This window comes from Vipera ursinii (genome assembly GCF_947247035.1).
Source record: "Vipera ursinii genome assembly, chromosome: 3".
NCBI classification, from domain to species: domain Eukaryota; kingdom Metazoa; phylum Chordata; class Lepidosauria; order Squamata; family Viperidae; genus Vipera; species Vipera ursinii.
Genome location: NC_139516.1, coordinates 208,765,850 through 208,793,097, shown reverse-complemented (window position 1 = coordinate 208,793,097; position 27,248 = coordinate 208,765,850). Strand labels below are relative to the sequence as shown.

Sequence of the window (27,248 nt, the reverse complement as noted above, 5' to 3'; positions counted from 1 at the left end):
CGCATTAACCAGGTTAATCACAAGGCACAAAAGCAGCAGTTCTCACCCTTTCCCCGTTCAGTCTCCCCCAGTTTTCTCCTCCCCTGCTGCTAAACAATGGTAAGCAACGGTCTTTTACTACAAGTCGGCTGCAGTGGAGGGGGAAATGCTGCAAATCCATATTAGGCAATACGTTACAGCCCTCGTGTGATTTTCTTTTTAATTTTTTTTTTAAAAAACTTCTTAACACCTTCTGTAAATCAGTTGAGCTTTGTTTAAAAGAAGAGTTAAGATTAGTTCTTCTACTATAAAATGCAGACAAGTGGAACTTTAAAATTTATTGATTTGTTGATTAAGAAGATTTACAGGAAGTCCTCGAATTGACTACCACTGAGGCCAAACTTTCTGTGGTTCAGCGAGAGAGTCCTTGAGTGGACGTTGCCCCTGTTGAAAGAAAAAATCTTCACCAGGGTCCAGTCCAAGCCGGGAAGAAACAAAATGGAGATTGCTTTAGAAAGAAGGTTGCAGTTTATTGAAGAGCAGAGCCAGACAGAAACACGGCTCTGAGGAAAAAAACTGACCACATGCAGTAGGGCATAGTGGGTTTTTATACCTTCTTGGGCTTTTGTGTTTGGACTTGTTCCTGTGTCATGAATTTTGACCTGGGTCTGAGTGTGCCTTTCTGGTATTCTGATGGTGGTGGATTAATCCTATTATGTCCCAAAGGTCATATCCTGCTTTCCTGGGGCTGGGGCTGATGAGTGTTGGATTTTTTGGGTGTGAGGGATCTTTGTCTTTCTAATCCCAGCTTCCTGACTCCAGTCTTTCTGACAAGATGATCACTGGAAGTTTTTAAGAAGAGACTGGACAGCCATTTGTCTGAAATGGTATAGGGTTTCCTGCCTGAGCAGGGGGTTGGACTAGATGACCTCCAAGGTCCCTTCCAACTTTATTATTACTATTACTATTACTATTATATCTGCAATTCTGCAGATCTGGTTTCTGTTTGGGGCAAAGAGACTTGGGGGCGGGTGGGGGGGGTTGGTTTCTGCCTTTTAAGATCCTTTGGGGAAATATAACTATTCTGCCTTTTTAATATTTCCCCAAATATTTCTTTCTGTGGATTCTTGCCACCACCCATTTTGCGACCTTTCTTGCCACCGTTGTTACGTGAATCACCGCAGTTGTTAAGTTAGGAACACGGTTGTTGAATGAATCTGTTTTTACCCCATTGACTTTACTTGTCAGAAGGCCAACAAATGGTGATCACGTGACCCCGGGACACGGCAACCGTCATAAGTACGAGTCAGTTTCCAAGTGTCTGAATTTTGATCACGTGACCACGGGGATGCTGCAACGGGTTGTAAAACCATTGAAAAACGGTCCTGTCACTTTGTCAGAGCCATTGTAACGGCATTCTAAACGAATGGTTTAGTTCAGTACAGGGCTACCTATGCTGGAAGAACTGGGAACCTAGTTAAATGATGGCTTGCTACAAATCTGTTGCGCTATCTGTATTCCACGCTTTGGGTGTGCAAAGCAATAGGATCTTTCTCTCATCCGGGAGTAGTTGGGATATTTGCAAATAAGGGTAGAGACAGGAAGCTTTGGGTCCTAACCTCCTTGGTTGTTGTTGTTGTTTTTCTAAAAGTTATACTTGACCTCAAGATTACACTACTGAGCAGTCCCAAAGGTGTCTTTTGGGCAGGCAATTGGACTTCCTTTTTTCTCTTTGAAGACGTTTCACTTCTCATCCAAGAAGCTTCTTCAGCTCCTTGCAGACAGCCGGTCATTTGCCTTCTTTTAGAGAGTCATTAAGGCCACTTGGAGGTTTACCTGTGTCCTCAGGGTCACCTGAGCAGTGCAAATGGGTGTGGAGCCTTCTTGGAAAGGTTGAAATGACTGTGTTGTAGATTGGAGATAGACCAGCTGTCTGCAAGGAGTATAAATCCTTCCATTCCCCATCATCCAGTCAGAGCTGGAGAAGCTTCTTGGATGAGAAGCGAAACGTCTTCAAAGAAAAACAAGGAAGTCCAGTTGCCTGGTGAAAAATCATCTTTGGGACAACCATGATGTGGATGACCAAGAATCTCCATATAGACTATTGAGCAGTATAAAAATGGACTCTGAACCTGCATCTTTGCTTGTTGTCTTGTAGGTACCATTAGCAGCGTTGACCATGGAGCCTTCCAACAATTCTACGGTGTCCTCCAACTACAGCAATATTTTTAACAAATTTGTCCACCTGGATGGAGAACTCTCAGACAGATTTCATACCTTGTGGATAGTCCTGGTGGTGATCAATACCATCATCTTCCTGATGGGCGTGGTGTTGAACTCTGTAGCTCTCTACGTCTTCTGCTTCCGCACGAAAACGAAAACCACCTCAGTCATCTATACCATCAACCTTATCATCACCGATCTGCTGGTGGGCTTCTCTTTACCTGTCCGGATCATTGTGCACTACAGCGCCAAGGACTGCCACACCTGTGCGCTCGTTCACATTTTCACCTATTTTGTCAACATGTATTGTAGCATCCTCTTCCTCACGTGCATCTGCATTGACCGGTACCTGGCAATTGTCCAGGTGGAAGCCTCGCGCAAGTGGAGGAACCCCGACTACGCCAAAGGGATCTGTGCTTTCATCTGGACCTTCGCCACCGTGATCACCTTCTCCATCCTCACCCTGGCCGTGAAGTTCTCCTACTGCTGCATTGCGCAGATCTTGCCCTTGATGGTCTGTGAGTACTTCTTCCCCCTGATCATCCTCACGTTCTTCACCACCAGGATCATGTGTGCCCTTTCCAAGCCCACACTCATGCACCAGAGCCGGGAGAGGCGGATGAGAGCCGTGCAGCTTCTCATCACGGTCCTGATCATCTTCATGATCTGCTTCACCCCTTTCCACATCCGCCAGCTGGCCATCGCCATCAACCCAGCCATGTCCTACAACCTCAGCTTGGTGGTTTACCACGTGACCGTCAGCTTAAGCAGCCTCAACAGTTGCATGGATCCCATCGTCTACTGCTTTGTCACCAACAACTTCCAGTCCACCATGAAGAACATCTTCAGGAAGACGGAACTTGAGCAAGCCAGTGGGGAGGTGATCAGCATCAACAAAGGGTCTGGCTCAAACGCAATTATGGCATTCGCGAACGTGATAGGGAACCCCATGGGTTTGGCTTTGCCAAACACCACCACCACAAACTCCTAGACTTGAGAAGTCTCTACAAGGGTAGAGATGATGTCGACTCTTCCTTTTGGCTAAAAAAAAAAAAGATTTTTTTCCCCCAAATGTTGTAGCTGGGTTCCAGGATTTTTCAAGCTCTCCAGTGACACACTCGTTTTATTTATGGCAGCTGGCTTTGTCATCTGGGAAATTACATCTGGGAATGCATTTGGCATTCCAAGTTCCTAAGAATTTCCCCAATTCAGGAATTTCCAGACAAAGGAACATGCCCAGCACCGTATTTTGCTAGCATAGGAGCATAGAATAACAGAGTGGGAAGGGACCTTGGAGGTCATCTAGTCCAACCCCCTGCTCAAGCAGGAGATCCGGTACTATTTCAGACAAATGGCTGTCCGATCTCTTCTTGAAAGCCTCCAGTGATGGGGCACCCATAACTTCTGAGGACGAGCTGTTCCATTAGTCGATTGTTCTCATCATTACAAAATTTCTCCTTGGTTCTAGGTTGCTTCTCTCCTTGATTAATTTTCATCCATTGTTTCTCAACTTGCCTTTTGGTGCTTTGGAAAATAGTTTGACCCCCCTCTTCTTTGTGGCAGCCCTTCAAATATTGGACCGTGGCTATCGTGAAATCCCCTACACCTTGTTTTCACTAGATTAGACATACCCAATTCCTGCAACCGTTGTTCATATATTTTAGCCTCCAGCCCCCTGATCGTCTTTGCTGCTCTTCTCTGCACTCTTTCCAGAGCCTCAACATATTTTTTTATATTGTGGTGACCAAAAGTGGACGCAGGATTCCAAATGTGGCCTTACTAAGGATTTGTAAAGCAGTACTAATACGTACTTCACGTGATCTTGAATCTATTTATGATGATCTGCAGGACCGAGGCAGGGAGAAAATGGATTTAATAGCACCCGCTCTTATACTTTTGGACAAAAAGAGAGATAACCAAACTTGCTTTTTGAAATGAGAATAATTCAGGATCACCATCACCCAAACGGGGAAACGGGGCTGGTCGTTTGAAAAGACTCGCTGCCTCACCAAACTGAATGCCAAAACCATGACAGTTCATAAACAAAATATCTACAGTACTTTGTGCTGTGAGAGAAATGTATTTCTCAGGAATGTTTTTGATTTCTGCAGAAAGTAACTCGGCGTGGCTGAGTCATATTAAAGGCTGCATGGAGTTCAAAGCAAATCCCGGGGGGGGGGGCATTTCGATGGTAAAAAAAAAAAAATCAGTGCCAACCAAGGAAGGGTGATTTTTCAGTAAATCTGTTCTTAACTTCCCTTCCCCTCCACGGGCTTTAGCTACCGTTCCGATTTTACTTAATGAGAGATAGTTTAACCTCTTGGGCTATTCTTTCAAATCCGGGTGGAAGTTATTGTAAGAAGAATAATTTGCCGGGATGGTGCAAGAAGAAATTAAAAAAAAAATATGAAATCCAGACATATTGTGAGAAAGGAGATCCATTTATTCCCAAGAACAAAGAGATTTGGTTTTTGGGTGTGTGTTTTTTTTGGGGGGTAGACTACAATGAAATGGGGTCCGAAGGTTTGGTTTTATTGGGGGAGGGTCTGGACTGATTTTGAGGGGATCTGGCACCTTTCTTTATCCTGAGTGGGTTCCTGATTCCCATGGAGCCAGCAAGATGCTAAAAGGCGGGGAGAGAGAGATCAGAGGCCTTTTAACTTCTAACATTATCTGCAAGAATCTTGCAAGAGAGAAAGACAAAATAAGGAATGTGCAAGAACATAAACATAAACACACACACACACACACATACACAGCGAGAGGGAGACCTACCAGGGAGTGAGTAAAAAGGGCATGTGTGATGGTGTCTTGAAACCCCTGGCCCTTGTCTAAAACTATGATGGTTATTAAAGATGTTCACAGAAATAAAAGAGAAACAGGAAACATCATCAATGTGAATTTATCGCAGCCAGCCTGAGGCCACTTGCAAACAAAATATTGTATAAAAAGAGTATAGCATCCGTGTGTGTGTGTGTGTGTGTTTGTGTGTGTTTATCTCTGTGTGTGTGTGTAACAGAAAAACAATACAGGAAGTCCTCAACTGATGACAACATTTCTGTCGCTCGGTGAGACAGTTGTTAAGTGACTTTTGCCTCCATTTTATGACTCTTCCCGCCACCGTTTTTAAGTGAACCACTGCAGATCCATAAATTGCCATTTCTTTATTTTTTTCTCTCCTTTTAGCTAAAAGTCCATAAGAGGATCCCAGTCTTTAATAAAAGCACCGCCCCTTTCTATGTGTTTGGCATGTGCAACACATGTGGGGGGGGGAAAAAGAAAGAAGAGAGGGCTTTGCAAAGTTGTGCCAGCCATTTGGACTTTTTTATTTTTATTTGTAATATATTTTATTGATATTTTTTTAAAAAAAAAAACATAAATCACTTAATAATTGGTGAACAGTGTGTCGTCTGGGTTACATTTGTAAAACCATCACTAACAATTGATTTGTATCATCCATAATCCACATAATAGTTTTAGTTGATTTCCTCTTTTCCCAAAATATCTTCTTTTGCAAACAGTGAGTTAATACAATTCTTAGCGTTTTGATAGATAACAAATTATATATATATATATATATATATATATATATATATATATATATATATATATATATATATATATATATATAACATATATATATATGTAATTTTTTTTAAATTGCTAACAAAGAATTAAGGGAGACTGATATGCATTTCAAACTTATTAGTTTTCATCAGTCAGCCATACCCTTCTGAGATTCGAACCTGGGCTGATTACACATTAGGCAGTTGTTTTCACCTCTAAACCACAGGATCTCTCTCGCTTTGTTAGCTGAGAAGCAAGGGGAGATATATGACAAATGCTTGTTAACTTTTGTTTTTTTTTTAGATTACCTTGCTAGGCCCCAAACATGGGACAAATCTTTATTTCCTGTGTCAGCCTATCCTGAAGGCCATCGACAGGCAGTAGTCACACCGGTGACAGCTCATATTTGTGTAAATTTTTTTAAAAAAATTAAATATATATTCGGCAGTTTGGCAAGTCGAATCCCGAGTGCCGCGTAACAGAGTGAGCGCCTGTTACTCGTCCCAGCTTCTGCCAACCTAGCAGTTCGAAAGCACGTAAAAATGCAAGTAGAAAAATAGGGAACACTAGGGTGGGAAGGTAACAGCAGACAAGCGCTGGCTCTTCTGCTTTGAAATGGAGATGAGCACCGGCCCCTAGAGTTTCATTATCATAGATCCTGTTGCAGTCCTTATTTTAATTTGTTTTTCTCAAAAATTAATTGCATTTAAGAATTTAACTCTATTTTTCCATATGAACCATAGATATTCTCTGCTCAGAACACAGTGCACATCGAACGGCAAGATTTTCAGCAATAAACAAACCGAGTTGTGATATCTTGGGCTAGTTTCAAAGTCTAAGTCCTTCCCAGCAGTTCATCTGCAGCATGAAACCACCCAACATGCTAAACGTGGAATATATTATATCATGAAAATATGTTCTCATCGGGAGGAAAAGATTCTCTTAAGCAAAGCTGGGAACAGGACCACATAAATAAGATTCTCCTCGGCTTACAAAAGGACTGCTAAAATAAGATTTCATCCCCAGGGGAAAAAAAGGGCAAAATAAGAGAAGAAAAAAAAAAGACTTGATGGCAATTAATTCACAAGTGTGGACACCAAGAGCAGAGAGGAAAATAAATACTCCTATTATTTAATGTTGTTGAAAAGAGAAGAAAAGTGATTAAGGGCTGAAACATTCCTCCAACTCATCGGCTACTTATTCCCATTTTAAAGATGGCCGAATTGGAAAGTTCCAGAATCTGGTGGATTCCAAACAATGAAAGTCGACTTAAATGTTGAGCTTCTCTGTGTGTATAGATAGGTAATGTGTCATTGACCTCCTGTAGAAAGCATAGGTAGTCCTCGACTTACGAGCCTAGCATTTCCGTCGCTAAAGAAGACAATTGTTAAGTGAGCTTTGACTCGTTTTTACGACCCTCCTTGCACCAGTTTTAAAGGAATCCCTGCAGTCGTTAAGTTAGTAACATGGTTGTTCGGGGAATCTGGCTTCTCCGTTGACTTTGCTTGTCGCAGAAGATGATCACATGACACACACACCCCGGGACAAGGCAACTGTCATAAATATGAACCATTTGCCCAGCATCCGAATTTCGTTCACATGACCCTGGGGATGCTGTAACGGTCGTAAGTACGGCCAAATGTCATAACATACTTTTTCCAGTGCTGTGGCAACTTTGAGCGGTCACTAAATGTGATGTCGAGAACCCCCCGTATTTTGAAGAAAGGGATATTGGTAAGTAGCGTTTCTCGACCTCGGCAACTCAAAGAGTTGTGGATGTCAACTCCCAGAGCTGAATTCCCCTTGCTGGTGGGGGATTCTGGGAGTTGGAGTCCACAAGTCTTAAAGTTGCTAAGGTTAGACACACAAACACATACCCGGTTTAGATCCATCCTCAGCTATTGAAGTTGTGGGCCAAACATTCTCTCTTAGCCTCTGAATCTTCCAGGTTTCTCCTTGTGGGGGGAAAAAATGGAGGAATTTATCCTTGGTTGCCATCTAAGAAATTAAGAATTGCAATTTTGGATGGTGTCACAGTCCCCAAACTATGAGCAAGGTCTTTGATTTAATTTGATTTATAAGATTTTATTTGTTTTTTTCCCCTACATATAATAACAATTTTTCAACCAACGTGCTGTCTGAGTCTAAATACGCTAATACAAATTAAATTCCTAATCCTTTATTCTTTCTTCTAACCATCGGTAAAGTCTCAAGTTTGATAATGTTCTGTTTCTTCTTTTTCTTTCAGTCTCACGGTCAATCTATCCATCTCAGATTCCAATATTTTTTTGATTATTTCTTGGTATTGCTTCATTTTTCCAATATGGCGCAAATATTATTCTTGCCGCTGTTGTGAGGTGTAAGATCAGCTATAGGCTTTGTTTCTTAGTCTTTGCTGGCATTATAACTAATTTTTTTTTAAAAAGTTCAGGTTTAAAATCTACATATTCTCCCAAAACATCTTTTCTAACCAAGTATGTATCTTTTCCCAATAATTCTTTGCTTGGTCACATGTCTGCCAAACGTGGTCATAGGTGCCTGAGTTATGTTTACATTTCCAACATCTATCTGACATATTTTAAAACATTTTTGCTAATCTAAATATGAGCAAGGTCTTTGAAATGGAGAAGATCTGGCTGGTTCTGGAATGGGAACTTTAGGCTCCCAACGTTGGCTGCACCCACTTTGCCTACAGCCACCCGTCTCAGCCCATTCACTGGCCTTCCCCTGGCTATTCGCCCCTGGCCCTATGTCCAAGCCCTTCGTCCCGACACAGTCATCCAGATGCCGTTTGTCCCGGGAGTTTTGCTCCACAGGACAAGAAGACACCAGCCAATCGGGTGGCAGGCGGCAACGATGGTGCTGCGAAGGGTATCCGAGGGGGCTCGGGTGGGGTGGGGTGCAATTGGTGACAGGTTACAGGAGAGAGTAACATCTATGGGGGGATGCAGGCCATCGGTGCTTGTGCGCTGCTGCTGGTGGTGCATGGGGGGGCCAACGGTGACGGCACGTGGATGCAGGTGTTCGGGGAAAGGGGAATGGTGCACGGAGGGCAACAGGCCACAGGCTAGGTGTAGAGGCAATGGCTGGGTAGGGGTGGTCAAAATGGAAAGCCACAGCTAATCCTGCCAACCTGATGCCGAATGGGTAGTTTAGCTGCCGCCCCCCCCCCAGCACACACCACATCTCTTCCGTCCCCATGCCAGCAGTCTCGCACCATCTCCCTCCCCCCCCATGCAGTGCACAGGCACCTTTCACCCCCGCACCTGCAGCCACGGGTTGCCATGGTTCACCCCTCCAACGGCACCAGCAATGCACCACAGCCCCCAGAAATCATGGGCACTCCATCAGTGGAGATTTTTAAGAGGAGACTGGACATTCACCTGTCTGAGATGGTATTGGTTCTCCTGCTTGAGCAGGGGGCTGGACTAGAAGACCTCCAAGGTCCCTTCCAGCTCTATTCTATTCTATTCTATTCTATTCTATTCTATTCTATTCTATTCTATTCTATTCTATTCTATTCTATTCTATTCTATTCTATTCTATTCTATTCTATTCTATTCTCTTCCGTCCCGTTCTGTTCTGTTCCATTCCATATTTTCTATTCTATTCTATTCTATTCTATTCTATTCTATTCTATTCTATTCTATTCTATTCTATTCTATTCTATTCTATTCTACTCTACTCTACTTTACTCTACTCTACTCTACTCTACTCTACTCTACTCTACTCTACTCTATTCTATTCTATTCTATTCTATTCTATTCTATTCTATTCCTCTACTCTACTTCTCTATTATTCTATTCTATTCTATTCTATTCTATTCTATTCTATTCTATTCTATTCTATTCTATTCTATTCTATTCTATTCTATTCTATTCTATTCTATTGCTCTCTCCACCCCAACTTGTCACTGATCATATTGCACGCTGACGCCCCAAAGGCCCCCCGTCTCCCCATATCTCCATTGCTGCCGCCCACTGCCTGATTGGCTGGGGGCTATTTGTCCCTTGCAGCCAAAGGCCGTGTCTGGGAAAATGGTCAGGGATGAAGGCCTGGGGCAGAGGGCCTGGGGCCCATCGGCCGTGGAGGATGGCTGGGAGAGAGACACCAGAGGATGGAAGCTGGCTGTAAATGGCTGAGATGGGAGGCTGGGGATGAAAGGGGCACGGCCAATGTCCTAGTCCCGGCTGGTTCAGGTCAAATATCTGGGACCAGAGAACCCACCGAAGGACTGGCCATTTTTGACCAGCCATCATTTCCTTCCTGTCGTATATTTAATGGAAGGGGAGACTCGTAAAGTGGTGGGGTTTCTTTTTTTTCAGGATAATCTCAATTTATCTTTGTTCCAGATTCTCAAAATGGCACGCCTAATAAAGTGATTTCTAAAGTCAACATTTAATCTTGGCCTCACTGCACCACCGATATGCATGCCATCCAAATCTCACATCGTGACCCTCTAAATCTAATAATCGTGTATCTCTCGACATCACCCTTTTTTTTCTTTTTTTCTTTTTAACCAAACAAGGCAACAGGCTGCAAAGTACGATTTCAGATCTGGCAGGGCTGAGTGTCCTCTCTCCCTTTAGCATCAAAAAAAAAATATCTTATATTTAAGGTTGGTTGCCAGACAAACTTAAATATCTCTTTCTGCCATTGTTTAAAAGCCAGATCTGTACTCAAAATAGGTATTGTTTGGAATAAGAATAACATTCTTGGGAAACCGTCCGTTCTTACGACATAAATTCTTCCCCCTGGAGGAAGAATTATCTGGAGATAATCTTTTTTTATTTGCATGCCAAGTTTTGGTGTAATTGCAGGTAGCCCTTGAATAAAAGACCCCAAATGAACTCCAAATTTCTCTTGCTGAATGAGACACTTATCAAGCTGGTTTTGCCCCGTTTTACGACTTCCCTTGCCCCATTCGTTAAGTGAATCACTGCCATTGCTCAATTAGTAACCTGGTTGTTAAGTGAATCACTGCCATTGCTCAGTTAGTAGCCTGGTTGTTAAATGAACCAGGTTTCCCCTTGACTTTGCTTGTCAGAAGGTCGCAAAAGGGGATCCCACGACTACACAACAGACTGCAACCGACATAAATGTGAGTCGGTTGTCAAGCATCCCCTGGGGATGCCACAGTGGTCTTAAGTGTGAAACATGGTCATAAGCCCCTTTTTTCAACACCTTTCTAACTTCAAAAAATTACTAAATGAAGTGTTGAGGACGACCTGTATTCTGAAAAAGCATGCCGTTCGTGTTTGTTAAAGTAACACACAGATATTTAATTTCTTTCTCAACCTCATTTTATTAGTGAATTCATGCTGATATGTTGCTCCACGTTTTCAGTTCAGTTTTGGGGGGTTTTTTGGCGGCACCTTGTTTAATTTTTACAAAAGGAATTCAGCAAATTGGATCTTACTACAATGAGAAGAGGGACGCGGTGGCTCAGTGGGTTAGGACGCTGAGCTTGTCGATCAGAAGGTCGGCAGTTTGGCGGGTGGAATCCCGAGTGCCGCGTAACAAAGCGAGCGCCTGTTCCGCATCCCAGCTTCTGCCAACCTAGCAGTTCGAAAGCATGTAAAAAATGCAAGTAGAAAAATAGGGACCACTCCGGTGGGAAGGTAACAGCGCTCCGTGCGCCTTTGGCGTCTAGTCATGCTGGCCACATGACCACGGAGATGTCCTCGAACAAGTGCTGGCTCTTCGGCTTTGAAAGGGAGATGAGCACCGGCCCCTAGAGTTGGAAACGACTAGCACGCATGTGCGGGGGAACCTTTACCTTTACCTTAGAAAGACTGGGGCCAATCGATTCATAAGCAAAATGCCTTCAGCCCCCACAAATGATGGGTTTAAGAATTTACATTCCCCCACCCAAATTCTAAGGACAGGACATAATATGATTTACCCACCACAATTTGAATAGCAAAAGGCACAAGGCTCACTACATAGCACAACCCTTTTGGAGCATCTCAATCAGAACCTTATAAAGATGTTGAGACTCTGGAAAGAGTGCAGAGAAGAGCGACAAAGATGATCGGGGGACTGGAGGCTAAAACATACAAGGAACGGTTGCTGGAATTGGGTATGTCCAGTTTAATGAAGAGAAGGACGAGGGGCAACATGATAGCAGTGCTCCAGTATCTCAGGGGCTGCCCCCCAAAAGAGAGAGTCAAGCTATTCTCCAAAGCACCTGAAGGCAGCACAAGAAGCAATGGATGGAAACTAACTAAACAGAGAAGCAACCTAGAACTAAGGAGAAATTTCCTGACAATGAGAACAATTAACCAGTGGAACAACCTGCCTCCAGAAGCTGTTAATGCTCCAACACTGGAAGTTTTTAAGAAGAGACTGGACAGCCATTTGTCTGAAATAGTATAGGGTTTCCTGCCTGAGCAGAGGGTTGGAGTAGATGACCTCCAAGATCCCTTTCAACATTGTTGTTGTTGTTGTTAGATCCACCCACTCTCAACTCCATTTGGTCAGCTGTCCCAGAACTGCATGTTATTGTTGGTTCTCTTCATCGTTAAACCTTCTTTCCAAACCGCTAGCCTCCATTTTAATTTCCAGCAACTTAGCCTCCATTTTATTTATTCCCGGCTTGGAACTGGGTCTGATTATTTTTCTTTCAACCCCACTATACCAAACTGGCTTGAACAGAGACCTACTAGGTGGCCAGCATTGTTTTTTTTCTGAAATCTCTAAACTAATGTTTCTCAACCTTGCCCCCTTTAAGGTGGGTGTCATGGACTTCAACTCCCAGAATTCAAAATGCTGGCTGGGGAATTCTGGGAGTTGAAGTCCACCCATCTTAATAATATAATAATATATATAAAGTTGGAAGGGACCTTGGAGGTCATCTAGTCGAACCCCCTGCTCAGGCAGGAAACCCTATACCATTTCAGACAAATGGCTGTCCAGTCTCTTCTTAAAAACTTCCAGTGTTGGAGCATTCACCGCTTCTGGAGGCAGGTTGTTCCACTGGTTAATTGTTCTAACTGTCAGGAAGTTTCTCCTTAGTTCTAGGTTGCTTCTCTCCTTGACTGGTTTCCATCCGTTGCTTCTTGTCCTGCTTTCAGGCGCTTTGGAGAATAGCTTGACTCCCTCTTCTTTGTGGCAGCCACTGAGATATTGGAACACTGCTATCATGTCACCCCTCACCCTTCTCTTCATTAAACTACACATACCCAATTCCAGTAACCGTTTCCTATATGTTTTAGCCTCCAGTCCCCCAATCATCTTTGTTGCTCTTCTCTGTACTCTTTCTAGAGTCTCGACATCTTTTTTACATCGTGGTGACCAAAACTGGATGCGGTATTCCAGGTGTGGCCTTACCAAGGCATTGTAAAGTGGTATTAGTACTTCACGTGATCTTGATTCTCTCCCTCTGTTAATGCAGCCTAGCACTGTGTTGGCTTTTTTGGCAGCTGCAGCACACGGCTGGCTCATGTTGAAGTGATTGTCTACTAAGACTCCGAGATCCCTCTCACAGTTACTACTATCGAGCAAGGTACCACCTATACTATACCTGTGCATTTGATCTTTCCTGCCTAAATGTAGAACCTTACATTTTTCACCATTGAATTTCATTTTGTACCCAGTGTTCGAGTCTGTCCAGATCCTCCTGTATCTTAAGCCTATCTTCTGGAGTATTGGCTATTCATGCCAGCTTGGTGTCATCTGCAAATTTGATAAGTTCCCCATCTATCCCCTCATCCAAATCGTTAATGAAGATATTGAAGAACACCGGGCCCAGAACAGAGCCCTGGGGCACCCCAACTACACACTTCCTTCCATGTAGATGCAGTTCCATTGAGGACCACACGCTGAGTACGGCCTGTCAGCAAGCTACAAATCCATGTGGTGGTGATGCTGTCTTACCCACATTTTTCCATCTTATCAAGTAGTAGGTTGTGATCTACTTTATCAAATGCCTTACTGAAGTCCAAGTAAATTATATCTTAAAGGGACCTAGGTTGAGAAACAAAGCTCAAAGCCTTTGCTGCCCTCTTGAGTGGGGTGTCCCCCTTTGCTCAAAGATCAGAGGCCAAAGATCTTCCCACTTTGCTTCACCGGATTAAAGGAATCCAACAATCCGGGGTAACAGAAATGGGAGAACCGTCCATCGTGTGGCAGAACATTTATCGAGAGCAGCTTAGGAGTAAATATTTGCCAGCAGTGTTTGGATTGTGCTCTATTAATAGCAGGCAATTAAACAACTGGACGGTCTCTAAAGGCAGCGACCGTTCTTCCTGGACGACGATAAAAAGACACTTGGGTTTCACGTTAATAGAAGTTAATAGAAATGCGAGGTTTCGATCCAACGTTTCTTGAGTGAGTTTTGCCCCATTTTAGGACCTTTCTTGTCACCGTTGTTAAGTGAATCATACGAGTTGTTAAGTGAATCTGGCTTCCCCATTTGACTTTGCTTGTCAGAAGGTCGCAAAAGGGGATCACGTCACCCCGGGACGCTGCAGCTGTAATAAATATGAGTCAGTTGCCAAGCGCTGGATTTTGATCACGGGGATACTGCAACGGCTGTAAATATGAAAAATGGGCGTAAGTCACCTCTTTCAGTGATGTTGTAACTTTGAACGGTCAGTAAGTGAACTGTTATAAGTTGAGGATTGCCTGTAAGCTGGTTTCTCCTTTCGTTGTTCTGAATCAAAGTCTGAAGCCTTTAAGGCATATTGTTTTCATGGAAGAAAGACGCTCAGTCCTTTTAATGGTTGTGTGTCAGTCAGGCAGAATGTCAACAGGTGCTGTTTCCCCAACTCTGATTAGCAAAAGTTGCATCTGTTGGATTTGAGTCATCTAGCCCTCTGTGGCAGCTTACAGAGGCCATCTAAAACTGTTCTAAAGGACAGATGTAATCTCTATTTTAAAAATATTATTGATAATTATAAAAAAAATTCCAGAAAGGAAGAGGGAGGGAGAGAGGGAGGAAGGGAGAAGAAAATATAGAGGAAGGAAGTGCAAGAAAAGAAAGAAAGAAAGAGAGAAAGAAAGAAAGAAAGAAAGAAAGAAAGAAAGAAAGAAAGAAAGAAAGAAAGAAAGAAAGAAAGAAAGAAAGAAAAAAAGAAAGAAAGGAGGGAGGGAGGGAGGGAGGGAGGGAGGGAGGGAGGGAGGGAATTAAGGATGGAAGGAAGGAAGGAAGGAAGGAAGGAAGGAAGGAAGGAAGGAAGGAAGGAAAGAGGGAGAGAGAGAGAGAGAGAAGAAAGAAACTAAAGCTAAAGAATATATGTAACTTCGGATCTTCATTTCAACAGATAATTACCATCTTATTGTCTCTCCTTCCTCTTAAATATTACAAAACTCCTTCAGCATTTCAATTAATCCACATCTTTCTTAATCTTCAAATCCATAAATCATTAATTCATTTCTTTCTCCTTTCAGCAAAAATTCCATATAAGGTTTCCTGTGTTTCAGGGGTGGGGGGAACGTTTTTTCCCCCCTTGATAAACAGGTCAGTTTTGCCATTTCTGAGAAGTCTGATGGTTTCACAATCCACTTCTCTCCTGTGGGGATTTCAGTGTTCTTCCATTGTTGTTCGTACAACCATCTTGCTGCCAATGACCTACATATATATTCAATCAACCCCCCCATGGGTCTTTTCTGATTCAATATGCACACATCTCAATAAAAAGGCTTTGCAAAATTTATCTTTAAAATACTTTGCATCATTGCGGCAGGTATAATCTCTTTTTTAGTATTTTTATTTTTATTAAGAATTTTAACAGAAGATTTAAAAAAGTAACGCAAAGTAAAAGGGAGGAGGAGGAGGCGGAGGAGGAGGAGGAGGAGGAGAAGAAGAAGAAGAAGAAGAGGAGGAGGAGGAGGAGGAGGAGGAGGCGGAGGAGGAGGAGGAGGAGGAGGAGGAGAAGAAGAAGAAGAAGAAGAAGAAGAAGAAGAAGAAGAAGAAGAAGAAGAAGAAGAAGAAGAAGAAGAAGAAGAAGAAGAAGAAGAAGAAGAAGAAGAAGAAGAATTTTTTGGGCACCAGGGACCGGTTCCATGGAGGTTTTTCCGCAGACCAGAGTGTATTATATTCATCGCAGGAATGACAGCTGTCAAAGGCCGCTCCACGTGGCCGCACTGACAGCTGTCATAAGGCCGCCGATCCCAATACGCACGCGCACCCCGCCATTGACACTGACAGCTGTCAAAAGCTGCGCGTGCGTAGCAGCAGCCGCGAGCTGTCAAAAGCCGCACAGGCGCAGAACCACCAGCCGACTGACAGCCGCTAGCTGTCAAATCGCCGGCTAGGTTACAAAGGCTCCCAGCTGAAGCGCCAGCCAGCTGACGGGTTTCCCCGGATCAGCGGCGCATGCGCTATCACTAGGGAAATGTCAAAGCTGCCAGCTGATCATTGGGCATAACCCCTCGGCGGGAAAACACCCGTCCTTGATTTGTTGATATGTTTGACCGTTGCCTACATAAAGGCTCGTTGTACTGTTCACGTTGTCCGGGCTGAGCTAAATAAATCGTTTGTTGAACTGAAGCCACCGTCTCTCTCATCACTGCCCGAGATTTTGCACAGAGGGTGTGTGGTTTTGTGGGCTGCATGCCAGTTTGCGACGGCACTTGTGTGTCAGGTCCTTAAAATCAAAGCCCGTCTGAGTTCCTTTTCCTGGCAAGGGAAAATTGACTATTGCTGCCCTCTGCAGAGAAGATCCTTAGCAGCTTCGGTTTCATCTTCTAAACCGAATTCTGGGAGTTGAAATCCAGAAGTCTTACAGTTCCTCCCCCCCCCCCACAAACCGGTTTAGAAGATGAAACCGAAGCTGCTAAGGATCTTCTCTGCAGAGGGCAGCAATAGTCAATTGGCTCTAGGAGATTCCTAGAGTGGCTCACAGCAGGAATCCAAAGGAGAGCATCCAGATGTTATGGGGGTGCTAGGCATCTGTAGCCTTGGGGGTACCCATTCAAACACCCCAAATGTAAGATTACAATCCCTCTAAAGCAAGAGGAGGCAGGGAAATTCCTCTTTTGTGTGGACTTCAACTCCCAGAATACCCCAGTCAGCAAAAATTCTATACCAAACATTAATAGACCAAGAATTTTTGCTGGCCGGGGAATTCTGGGAGTTGAAGTCCACACATCAATTGCATTAACAGAATTCTAAATCTCTTCCCAAGCTTTGCAGTCACATTACAGTCAGTCCTTGCTTAATGACTGGTCACTTAGCAACCGTTCAACGTTACGACTGCCCTCCAAAAGATACTCAAGATCCAGTTTCAGAGTTCTGATGGTGGCAATAAGCCCTCCCCTCCACCAGTCGTACAACTGGATTTTGTACAACTGACAATCTGCTCACCTTTATTAGATGTTGGAAGCACTGCACGGCCAGGTAACACAACTTATGACAAAACGTTTTCTGACAAATTAAAGCCCATAGGAATGCGTTGACTTGGTTAATGACCGTGGCGTTTGCTGAACGACTGTCCCGTATGCATTCATTTTACGACCAGGGCAAATAACATTGTGAAAGCGATTCAATCACATGAGTGCCTCGACTTGCGAGTATCATCACTTACGATGGAAATTCTGGGCTCCCTTGCAGTCGTAAGTCGAGGACCACCCACTGAAGGGGTGCAAAAGTCCTCGACTGACGACTGTAGTGAGATAGAATTTCCATCGTACGTTGTAAAAATGCAACTCCTTAACTCCCTGGAGGAACAAGAAATGAATGGTTGTAAGCCATGATGGTTTGCTAGCGCCCGTTTTGCCAAAACAGGAAGTAGCGTCCGGGTTTTGGGCAAAACCATCCTAAAACATGGTCAGACAACCTCAGGATGCTGCAAATGGCTGCAAAAGGGCTATTAAGAGAGCCAGTTTGGGCCTCGGGGTTTAAGGCACCAGGCGAGGAAGCAGGAGATCATGAGTTCAAGTCCCGCCTTAGCCATGAGAGATGACTGGAAGAACTTGGGCCCAGCACTCTCTCTCAGCCCAACTCACCTCACAGGGTTGTTGTTGCGGGGAAGGAGGAGGAAGGTGTGTTCACCGCCTTGAGCTATTGAGCAGGGGGTTGGACTAGAAGACCTCAAAGGTCCCTTTCAATTCTATTATTGTTATTGTTTTACAATACATTTTTGAATACAAACCCCCCCTATTATTGTTATTGTTAAAGGGATATAAACAAACAAATATATTCTGGTTGGTATGACAGGAACTGTGGTTCAGCATTAAGAATAAAAGGGACTATTCTGACTAGAACCATAGAATAATAGGGCTGGATGGGACCTTGGAGGTCTTCTAGTCCAACCCTCTATTTAAGCCATGTCACTGAGCACCTGAAATTCAGTCATGTGACTGGGGGGAGTGGGGGGGGGGCGCACGGCTGTCAGAACTTTGAATCCGGATCAGAAATAGCCCCCCGACAGGCTTGTAGCTTTTCTTCAAACTGTAACTTCAAACAGTCACCGAGTCATAAGTCAGGAAGTACCTGTAAACCGGAATTTATTCAATCCTTGTTTACCGAACCAGCCAAGATTTCCTGGGCTTTCGCAACACACTAAGTCAGCCAGTTGGGGGTTCAACAAGTACCACGGCTGGGTGCCCCAAAGATGCTTTTTTTCAAGAGGCGCCCGGACTTTCTTTCTTTTTTCTTTTCTTTTCTTTGAAGATGTTTCGCTTCTCATTCCAAGAAGCTTCTTCCGCTCTGATGGGAGGGTGAGGAAACGGAACGAAACGAAGAAGCTTCTTGGGTGAGAAGCAAAACGTCTTTCAAAGGAAAACAAAGCGAGTCCAGTTGCCTCTTGGGGGATAAAAAAAAAGCACCTTTAGGACAACCGTGACCTGGATGAACGAGAATCTCCATAAGACATGGGTGGGTACCTTAAGAAACCAAATGCTGGCTTAGCCGGATGGGGGAACTCGGTTTGCTCATGTGGGTTTATGTGTTTCATAGAATTGTTGAAGGTAAACACTGATGGGAAATGATCTTGTCCCTTGTGTCCTGGTGTGTTGTAGCTGGGCTTCAACACATCATCCAGTTTGGGCTAATTTTTGTTGTTGTTGTTGTTGTTGTTGTTAGTTGAGAAGTCATGTCCGACCCATCGCAACCCTATGGACAACGTTCCTCCAGGCCTTCCTGTCCTCTACCATCTTCTGGAGTCCATCTAAGCTCATGCCTCCTGCTTCAGTGACTCCATCCAGCCACCTCATTCTCTGTCGTCCCCTTCTTCTCTTGCCCTCGATCTTTCCCAGCATTAGGCTCTTCTCCAGTGAGTCCTTCCTTCTCATTAGGTGGCCAAAGGATTTGAGTTTCAACTTAAGCATCTGGCCTTCTAAAGAGCAGTCAGGGTTGATCTCCTCTAGGACTGACCGGTTTGGTCGCCTTGCAGTCCAAGGGACTCGCAGGAGTCTTCTCCAGCACCATTTTTTGAGGGTGGGTTATCTCCAACTTCGTAGGGACGTGGTGGCTCAGTGGGTTAGGACGCTGAGCTTGTCGATCAGAAGGTCGGCAGTTTGGCAGTAACAGAGTGAGCGCCTGTTACTCATCCCAGCTTCTGCCAACCTAGCAGTTCGAAAGCACCTAAAAATGCAAGTAGAAAAATAGGGACCGCTACGGTGGGAAGGTAACAGCGTTCCGTGCGCCTTTGGCGTCTAGTCATGCCAGCCACATGACCACGGAGACGTCCTCGGACAAGCGCTGGCTCTTCAGCTTTGAAACGGAGATGAGCACCGGCCCCTAGAGTCGGAAACAACTAGCACACATGCGTGGGGGAACCTTTACCTTACCTTATCTCCAACTTCTGCATTGTGCTATTCCCAATTTGGCCACACGATGGCGCCCGCCTACAGGGAGAGCTCTGCCCTTCTACATCTCCTTCAGTTTCTCCTCTGCCACTCCAAGCAATTGTTATTTATTCTAGAATCTAGATAAAATACACCGGGGGTTTTTTGTTTTTTTTTTCTTTCTTACCATAAATTTTCTCAGCCTTTGCACAACCAAAGCACCTGCAGTGGGAATCCTCTGGCAGATCGCCAGAGTCCTTTTCTTTGAAACACCTGCTAGCCAGCTGCTTCTTGAGCGATACAGCTTGGTGGGACAGGATCTGTGGTTCAGCATTAAGTTAATGGAGGACTGACTAGTGCCAGGGGTCTTCAAACTTGGCCCTTTTATGACTTGTGGACTTCAACTCCCAGAATTCCTCAGCCAGGCATGCTGGCTGAGGAATTCTGGGAGTTGAAGTCCACAAGTCATAAAAGGGCCAAGTTTGAAGACCCCTGGTACAGGGTTTCCTGCCTGAGCAGGGTGTTGGACTAGAAGACCTCCAAGGTCCCTTCCAACTCTGTTATTCTGTTCTGTTAAACTCTTTTATACTGTTCTCCATAAAAGTATACTCATCTGTCCCTGTAGCCACCCAAACCTGAGTTTGACTCCAAAGCCAAAGATCTAACTGATCTTAGATTACAATTAGACGTTAACCAGATGAGGCACTAAGATTGTTGCTGTAAGGAAAGGAGTAAGCAGTTTTCCTTCCCGACTGCAGACCAAATAGGAATGGCTAAAATCAACGAAAAGGAGAGTATAAAATTATATGACCCATCTGGGTCACGTGGATGCAACGCCGGAAGGCAAACGAAACAGGTTCCTCTTTATTCCTCATGAGTCAACATCATGTGCTCCTATTTCAAAGTTTACAGACTCATAAATCTGTAGCTCCTTTGCTCTCTTTCTTCAGGACATGCTGTTGTAATCCATCCAATGGGCTTCAGTTAAGGAACTAAGTTGTCTCTGTCTCCTGCTGAAAACTCAAATCAATCAGAATACAGCTGGAAGGGACCTTGGAGGTCTTCCAGTCCAACCCCTTGCTCAAGCAGGGGACCCTATACCCGTGGTGGCGAACCTATGGCACGCGTGCCGCAGGTGGCATGCAGAGCCCTCTCTGTGGGCACGCGCGCTGTTGCCTCAGTCCTAGGCCTTCAGCTGGGTTTTATAAAACCTTTTCGCTTTAGGCCTCTGCTGCCGTGTGCAAAAAAAAAAGGTTCAATCAGTCAATTTCAACTTCTCGCGGGGAAAAAAGATCTCGCAAAGTTGGAATTGATTGGTTGAAGTTTTTACTCCCACCCAGTCAAGTCGTTACCACCGCAGCCATGCCCACCCAATTGGCCATGCCCACCCAATGGGCCACACCCCCCCCAGCACCAATGATACATAAGTGAGTTTTGGGTTGCAGTTTGGGCACTCAAGTCTCTGAAACGTTTGTCATCCCTGCCCTATACCATTCCAGACAAGTGGCTGTCCAATCACTTCTTAAAAACCTCCAGAGATGAAACACCTATGACTTCTGAAGGCAACTTCTGTTTCATTGGTTAATTGTTCTGACTATTTTTTTTATTTTTATTTTAATTCCATTTATATCCCGCCCTTCTCCGAAGACTCAGGGCGGCTTACAAGCTTAGCAGTAGCCTTCATTCTATGTTACTAAGTTAGTAAGCTTCTCCTTCGTTCCAGGTTGCTTCTCTCCTTGATGAGTTTCCATCTTGTCTTGCCTTATAGTGCTTTGGAGAATAAGTTGACCCCCGCTTTATAAAGCCTTAGTAAGACCACACCTACAATACTGCAGCCAGTTTTGGTCACCATACCACAAAAAAGATGTTGAGAGTTTGGAAAAAAAATTCAAAGAAGAGCAGCTAAGATGCTCAAAGGCCTGGAGACTAAAACATACGAAGAAAGGCTGCAGGACTTGGGCTTGGCTAGTCTAAGGAAAAGAAAAAATAGGGGAGACATGATAGCAGTGTTCCAGTATCTGAGGGGCTGCCACAAAGAAGAGGAGGGGGTCAAATTATTCTCCAAAGCACTAGATGGAAGGACGAGAAACTATGGTTGGAAACGAAGAGAAAAACAAACTGGAATTAAGGAGAAATTTCCTCACAGTGAAGACAATCAACCAGTGGAACAGCTTTGCCTCCAGAAATCGTGGGCGCTCCATCACTGGAGATTTTTAAGAAGGGGCTGGACAATCACCTGTCTGAGATGGTATTGGTTCTCCTGCTTGAGCAGGGGGCTGGACTAGAAGACCTCCAAGGCCCCTTCCAGCTTCTATTCTATTCTATTCTATTCTATTCTATTCTATTCTATTCTATTCTATTCTATTCTATTCTATTCTACTCTACTCTACTCTACTCTACTCTACTCTACTCTACTCTATTCTATTCTATTCTATTCTATTCTATTCTATTCTATTCCTTTGGGACAACCCTGAACTGAATGACGGAGAATCTCCATAGACATTTATTTATTTATTTATTTATTTATTCGTTTTATATACCGCCCTTCTCCCGGAGGACTCAGGGCGGTGTACAGAGCAAAGTAAGTATACAATAAACCAACAATAAAACAAATAAAACCCCAGATCTACAAATAAAATCCCAAATCTATCAGGCCAGGCCGGCTTGCTGGAATAGATAGGTTTTTAAATCTCACCGAAAGGTGCGAAGGTCGGGGGCCATCCGGATTTCGGCTGGTAAGCGGTTCCAGAGGATTGGCGCACCCACCGAGAATGCTCTCCCCCTGGGGGTCACCAGCCAGCATTCTCTGACCGGTGGCACTCTGAGGAGGCCCTCTCTGTGGGAGCACACAGGACGGAGGGGTGTTGACGCTGGCAGTAGGTGCTCCCGTAGGTAATCCGGACCCATGCCATGTAGGGCTTTGTATGTCATCACTAGCACCTTGAATTTCACCCGGAAGGCAACTGGAAGCCAGTGCAGCTCACGAAGCAGAGGTGTAATATGGGAGTATCGGGGAGCCCCCAAAAGCGTCCGTGCAGCTGCACTCTGTACCAGCTGAAGCTTCCAAGTGATTCTCAAGGGCAGCCCCATGTAAAGAGCGTTGCAGTAGTCAAGACGAGAGGTCACAAGTGCATGAGTGACTGTACGCAAGGCATCCAGGTCCAGATAGGGTCGTAGCTGGCGCACCAGACGAACCTGAGTGAAAGCCCCCTAGTCACAGCTCCTATGTGATCTTCTAAGGAGAGCTGTGAATCTAGGAGGACACCCAGGTTGCGAGCCCTATCTACGGTGGGCAGTAACTCGCCCCCAATATTAAGGGATGGAATACTCTGAATATCCTGACATGCCGGTATGTACAGCCATTCAGTCTTGTCCGGGTTGAGTTGAAGCCTGTTCCTTCCCATCCATTCCCGGACCGCTTCCAGGCACCGGACATCACGTCAAGGGCATCACTGATGTGGTTTGGGGTCGAGATGAAAAGCTGGGTGTCATCAGCATACTGATGATAACCCACTCCAAAACCACGGATGATCTCACCTAGCGGCTTCATATAGATGTTAAACAGGAGAGGTGAGAGGACCGACCCCTGAGGAACTCCATAAATGAGAGGCCTCGGGGTCAATCTCTGGTCACCCGCCAACACCCACTGTGAACGTTCCAGAAGGTAGGAGGAGAACCACTGAAGAACAGTGCCTCCCACTCCCAATCTCCTGAGACGCCGAAGTAAGATACCATGGTCGATGGTATCAAAAGCCGCAGAGAGGTCTAATAGGACCAGGACAGAGGAATGACCCCTGTCCCGAGCCCGCCAGAGATCATTCATCAGAGCGACCAATGCCGTCTCCGTACTGTGTCCGGGCCTGAAACCCGATTGGTACGGGTCTAGATAATCAGTATCTTCTAGGAACAGAGGAAGCTGATGCGCCACTACTATTTATAAGGGATGCTTGCAAAGATGCCGTACAAATGTTATGGGGAAGGTGGATGTGTCTGTTCTTTGCTATACAGCTGACTCTCATTCATGGAGAACTTGAGTGGTTTGCAACAAACCTTAGACAAATTGCATTGTGTCATGAGGAGCAACGGACTGGAAAATTAATATATCAAAGGCCAAGATCGTCAGTTGTGTTTGACAAGGAATAATGGAGTCAATGATTGCAAATTATAAATAAAAGGCAAATGCCAAATAGATGAATTTATCTTCCTTGGCAAGATGCTAAATAAAGATGGGGAAATTCCAAAGCAAGGGAGAAGGGTGGGTCTGTGTTGGGAAAATAAAACACCTCCAAAATGGTTAGGTATGACAGCGTGAGTCTGTCCATATTTTTATAGAGAGAGCAGAATCAGATGTGTCAGAAGAAATATACAGTGAGTTGAACGCATGGAAAGGGGCTGCTTAAGGGTCTTTAATAAAATAAGAACAAGAATTAACTACTACAGGCAGCAGGGGTCTTCAAATTTGGCCCTTTTATGACTTGTGGACTTCAACTCCCAGAATTCCTCAGCCAGGCATGATGGCTGAGGAATTCTGGCAGTTGAAGTCCACACCTCTTAAAATGGCCGAGGTTGAGAAACACCAGTTTAGCTCTTTTTGAGTTAGCATTATTTCCTGCTCACATTATGTCAGGGGTCTTCAAACCTGGCTCTTTTATGACTTGGGGACTTCATCTCCCAGAATTCCTCAGCCAGGCACACTGGAATTCTGGGAGTTGAAGTCCACACCTCTTAAAATGGCCGAGGTTGAGAAACACCAGTTTAGCTGTTTTTGAGTTAGCATTATTTCCCCCTCACATTATGTCAGGTGTCTTCAAACTTTGGCCCTTTTATGACTTGGGGACTTCAACTCCCAGAATTCCTCAGCCAGGCACGCTGGCTGAGGAATTCTGGGAGTTGAAGTCCATAAGTCATAAAAGGGCCAGGTTTGAAGACTCCCTCCCCCCCCCTGCTCTAAAGCCATATTTCTCAACCTGCGTGACTTTAAGATGTGAGGACTTCAACTCCCAAAATTCTTAAAGTTGCTGAGGTTGAAAAACACTGCTGTAACTAATCAGCTTTCAACATGTAAAAATAATTTGAACCCACGTTCCTGAATCTCAGACAGAACTGGGTAGCGGTAAGTCCTTTTTTTAATCGACATTTGTTGCTGCCTAGCTAACACCGGTCAATGTGGGCCAGAATTTCAAAGACTTGGGTTTGATAGCAGAACCAGATAGACTGGCATCTAAGTGGAGTTTTTAAAGGGAAAGATGCAGTGGAAATATACAAACCACTGGACAGTCATTTGTCTGAAATGGTTATAGGGTTTCCTGCCTTAGCAGGGGGTTGGACTAGAAGACCTCCAAGATCCCTTCCAACTTTATTATTATTGTAAAATTATTATTCATAAAACATGAAACTCAGTCAACTAAACACTCAAATTGACTGGCACTAAGGGTTGACACGGGTTGCTGCAGCATCCTAGGTATCAATCAGGTATCTCCTTAAAATGTAGCGCAGTTTTTTGTAGCTTTGCTGGAGTTATTGCAGGAAGCTGCAATTTCTTGATGTATTTTGCAAAGTTTGTGGACATAGTTCCCAGGACCCCGATGACCATGGGTATCACTGTTACACGTTTCATCCATAATCGTGCAGTTTCGATGGCCAGGTATTTCGTAATTTTTCCCCAGTTCTTTTTCTTCGACTCTGGCATCTCCTGGTACAGCGATATCAATCAACTGTGGGAGATGCCAGTCAAAGAAAAAGAACTGGAAAAAAATATTATTATTATTATTATTATTATCATTATTATTATTATTATTGTTGTTGTTGTTGTTGTTGTTGTTATTATTATTATTATTATTATTATTATTATTATTATTATTATTATTATTATTATTATTATTAAGGGGGAATAGCCTGCATGCTGTGTCCTCCTTAACACATCCTACAAAATGCATTCCATGGCTTTGTGCTTTATAAAATGATTTTTTTTTCATCCATTTAATGGACTACCTCCGCCGCAGGAATTTCTGCCATGATCTAATGATGTTTTTTTAAAAAAAAAAATTTCGAACTCTAATAATAGCTTTGGATAAACTACATTGATAAATGATACTTTTCTGGGTGCTGGCAACTGAGATTATTTTCAAGCGTTGTTCCTACATGTTCTGGTGCAGAACAATTTGTGAATATTCACGATCGGCCCTTCTACCATCAGCTACTTTTCTGTACAATTCCCTGTATGCTTCTCAGTCGCTTTTCTTGAATGCTTCCTGTATTTGCTTAATCCCCTTTGATGTTATTTTTTTAAAAAAAATCCATCTAAACTAGTTTAGATAACATTGGGCATATTTGGAGTGCCGTGCAGCAAATATTGGTGGTTTTAAGTTAACAATTGTGGGTACTTCATCACTGGAGGTTTTTAAGAAGAGACTGGAATTGTCTGAAATGGTATAGGTTCTCCTGCTTGATCAGGGGGCTGGACTAGAAGACCTCCAAGGTCCCTTCCATCTCTATTCTGATTCTGATATGTTATTACCCACCTAGATGACATCATCAATTTTCATTGGTGTAGGCTAGACTTCAAAAAAAAAATTTTTTTAAATCTACTGATTGGGGTAGATTGCACCGAAATATAATTTTATCATATTTTATCTATATCTCAAATTATTGTATTCTATTCCAATTTCATTTTAGACTATATTTTAACCCAATTTCATTTTATTTCATCCCAGTTTTATTTTAAATTGTATTTTATCTAATTCCCTTTTAAATTGCTTTTATCAAATTTTAGTAATAATTTATTTCTGGAACTTTGGATATGGCCCAATCAATCAATAAAAGAAATCTAGGCTTTTGCAAACTTCTCTACTGTGGCTTGTGTTCCTGTTCCTCATTGGTCAGAGGATGCAGACAAGGAGCTCCATCTACAGTAGATCTAAACAAGATCCTCTTTTTTTATCCAGCATGGTTTGGGCAGCCTTTTTCTCTCTAGCATGAGATCATATCATAATAAATTAAGATTTAAGGACCCACTAATTCTTCTTTACCATCCTGTGCATCTCTTCTGTGCTGTGGGCCAAAACGCTGCCATGCGGATGGTCTGGACACGCAAATTTACCCCTGCAAAAGTTCTCAGGTGGAGAACAGAGTCACTTCCTCATAGCTTAAGAAGAGCAAACAAAACTCTGAAACAAGGAAAGGATTAAGGCTGTTGAAAAGAGAACGGCTGTTGCCAGTAAACGACAAATCCAAATTTATCCTTTAGGGAAAGAGAGAAGCAAAACAGGTATTGTTACGTATACGCAGGGCTTTTTTTTTCTCATAGAACGCTCAGAACGGAGTGCCGGCACCTTTTTTGGATGGAACCTTGTAGGTTAGGCAAGTCAGGTTGTATGACGTGTGAGTTCCGGCACCTTTTTCTTTTACAAAAAAAAGCACTGCGTATACGTAGGGGTGTGGGTCTGTACATATGTTGTATATAGTATGTTTTAGGTGTGTGTCATGTATCTGTTTCACTTTGAGAGCGGGCAACTAAATTTCATTTTTGATGCGTGCCGTTGTGCCCGCCGTAAAAAAAAAATGACGATAAAGATCATCTTATCTTATCTTACATCGTTTATTGTCAGCTCTACAAGGTAGAGACCAGGTTAGGGAACCGCCTCTAGAGGAAGAGTAGAATTTACTCCACTGAGTTAGGTTCTAGCAACAGGAGTCTGATTGTGTGTTGTTGTTTTTTTTCTCTTCTCCTCTTAAATCTCATCGAG

General features: G+C 43.8%; 1 protein-coding gene across 1 annotated transcript; it reads left to right on the top strand.

Moving 5' to 3' along the window:
• Nucleotides 1-2,158: 2,158 nt before the first annotated feature.
• On the top strand, nt 2,159-3,193 carry GPR20 (G protein-coupled receptor 20; the record flags this gene model as incomplete). Its single annotated transcript, XM_083358204.1, has 1 exon — nt 2,159-3,193. The coding sequence occupies one exon, from the start codon at nt 2,159-2,161 to the stop codon at nt 3,191-3,193; it is 1,035 nt and encodes a 344-aa protein (XP_083214330.1).
• Nucleotides 3,194-27,248: the final 24,055 nt, after the last annotated feature.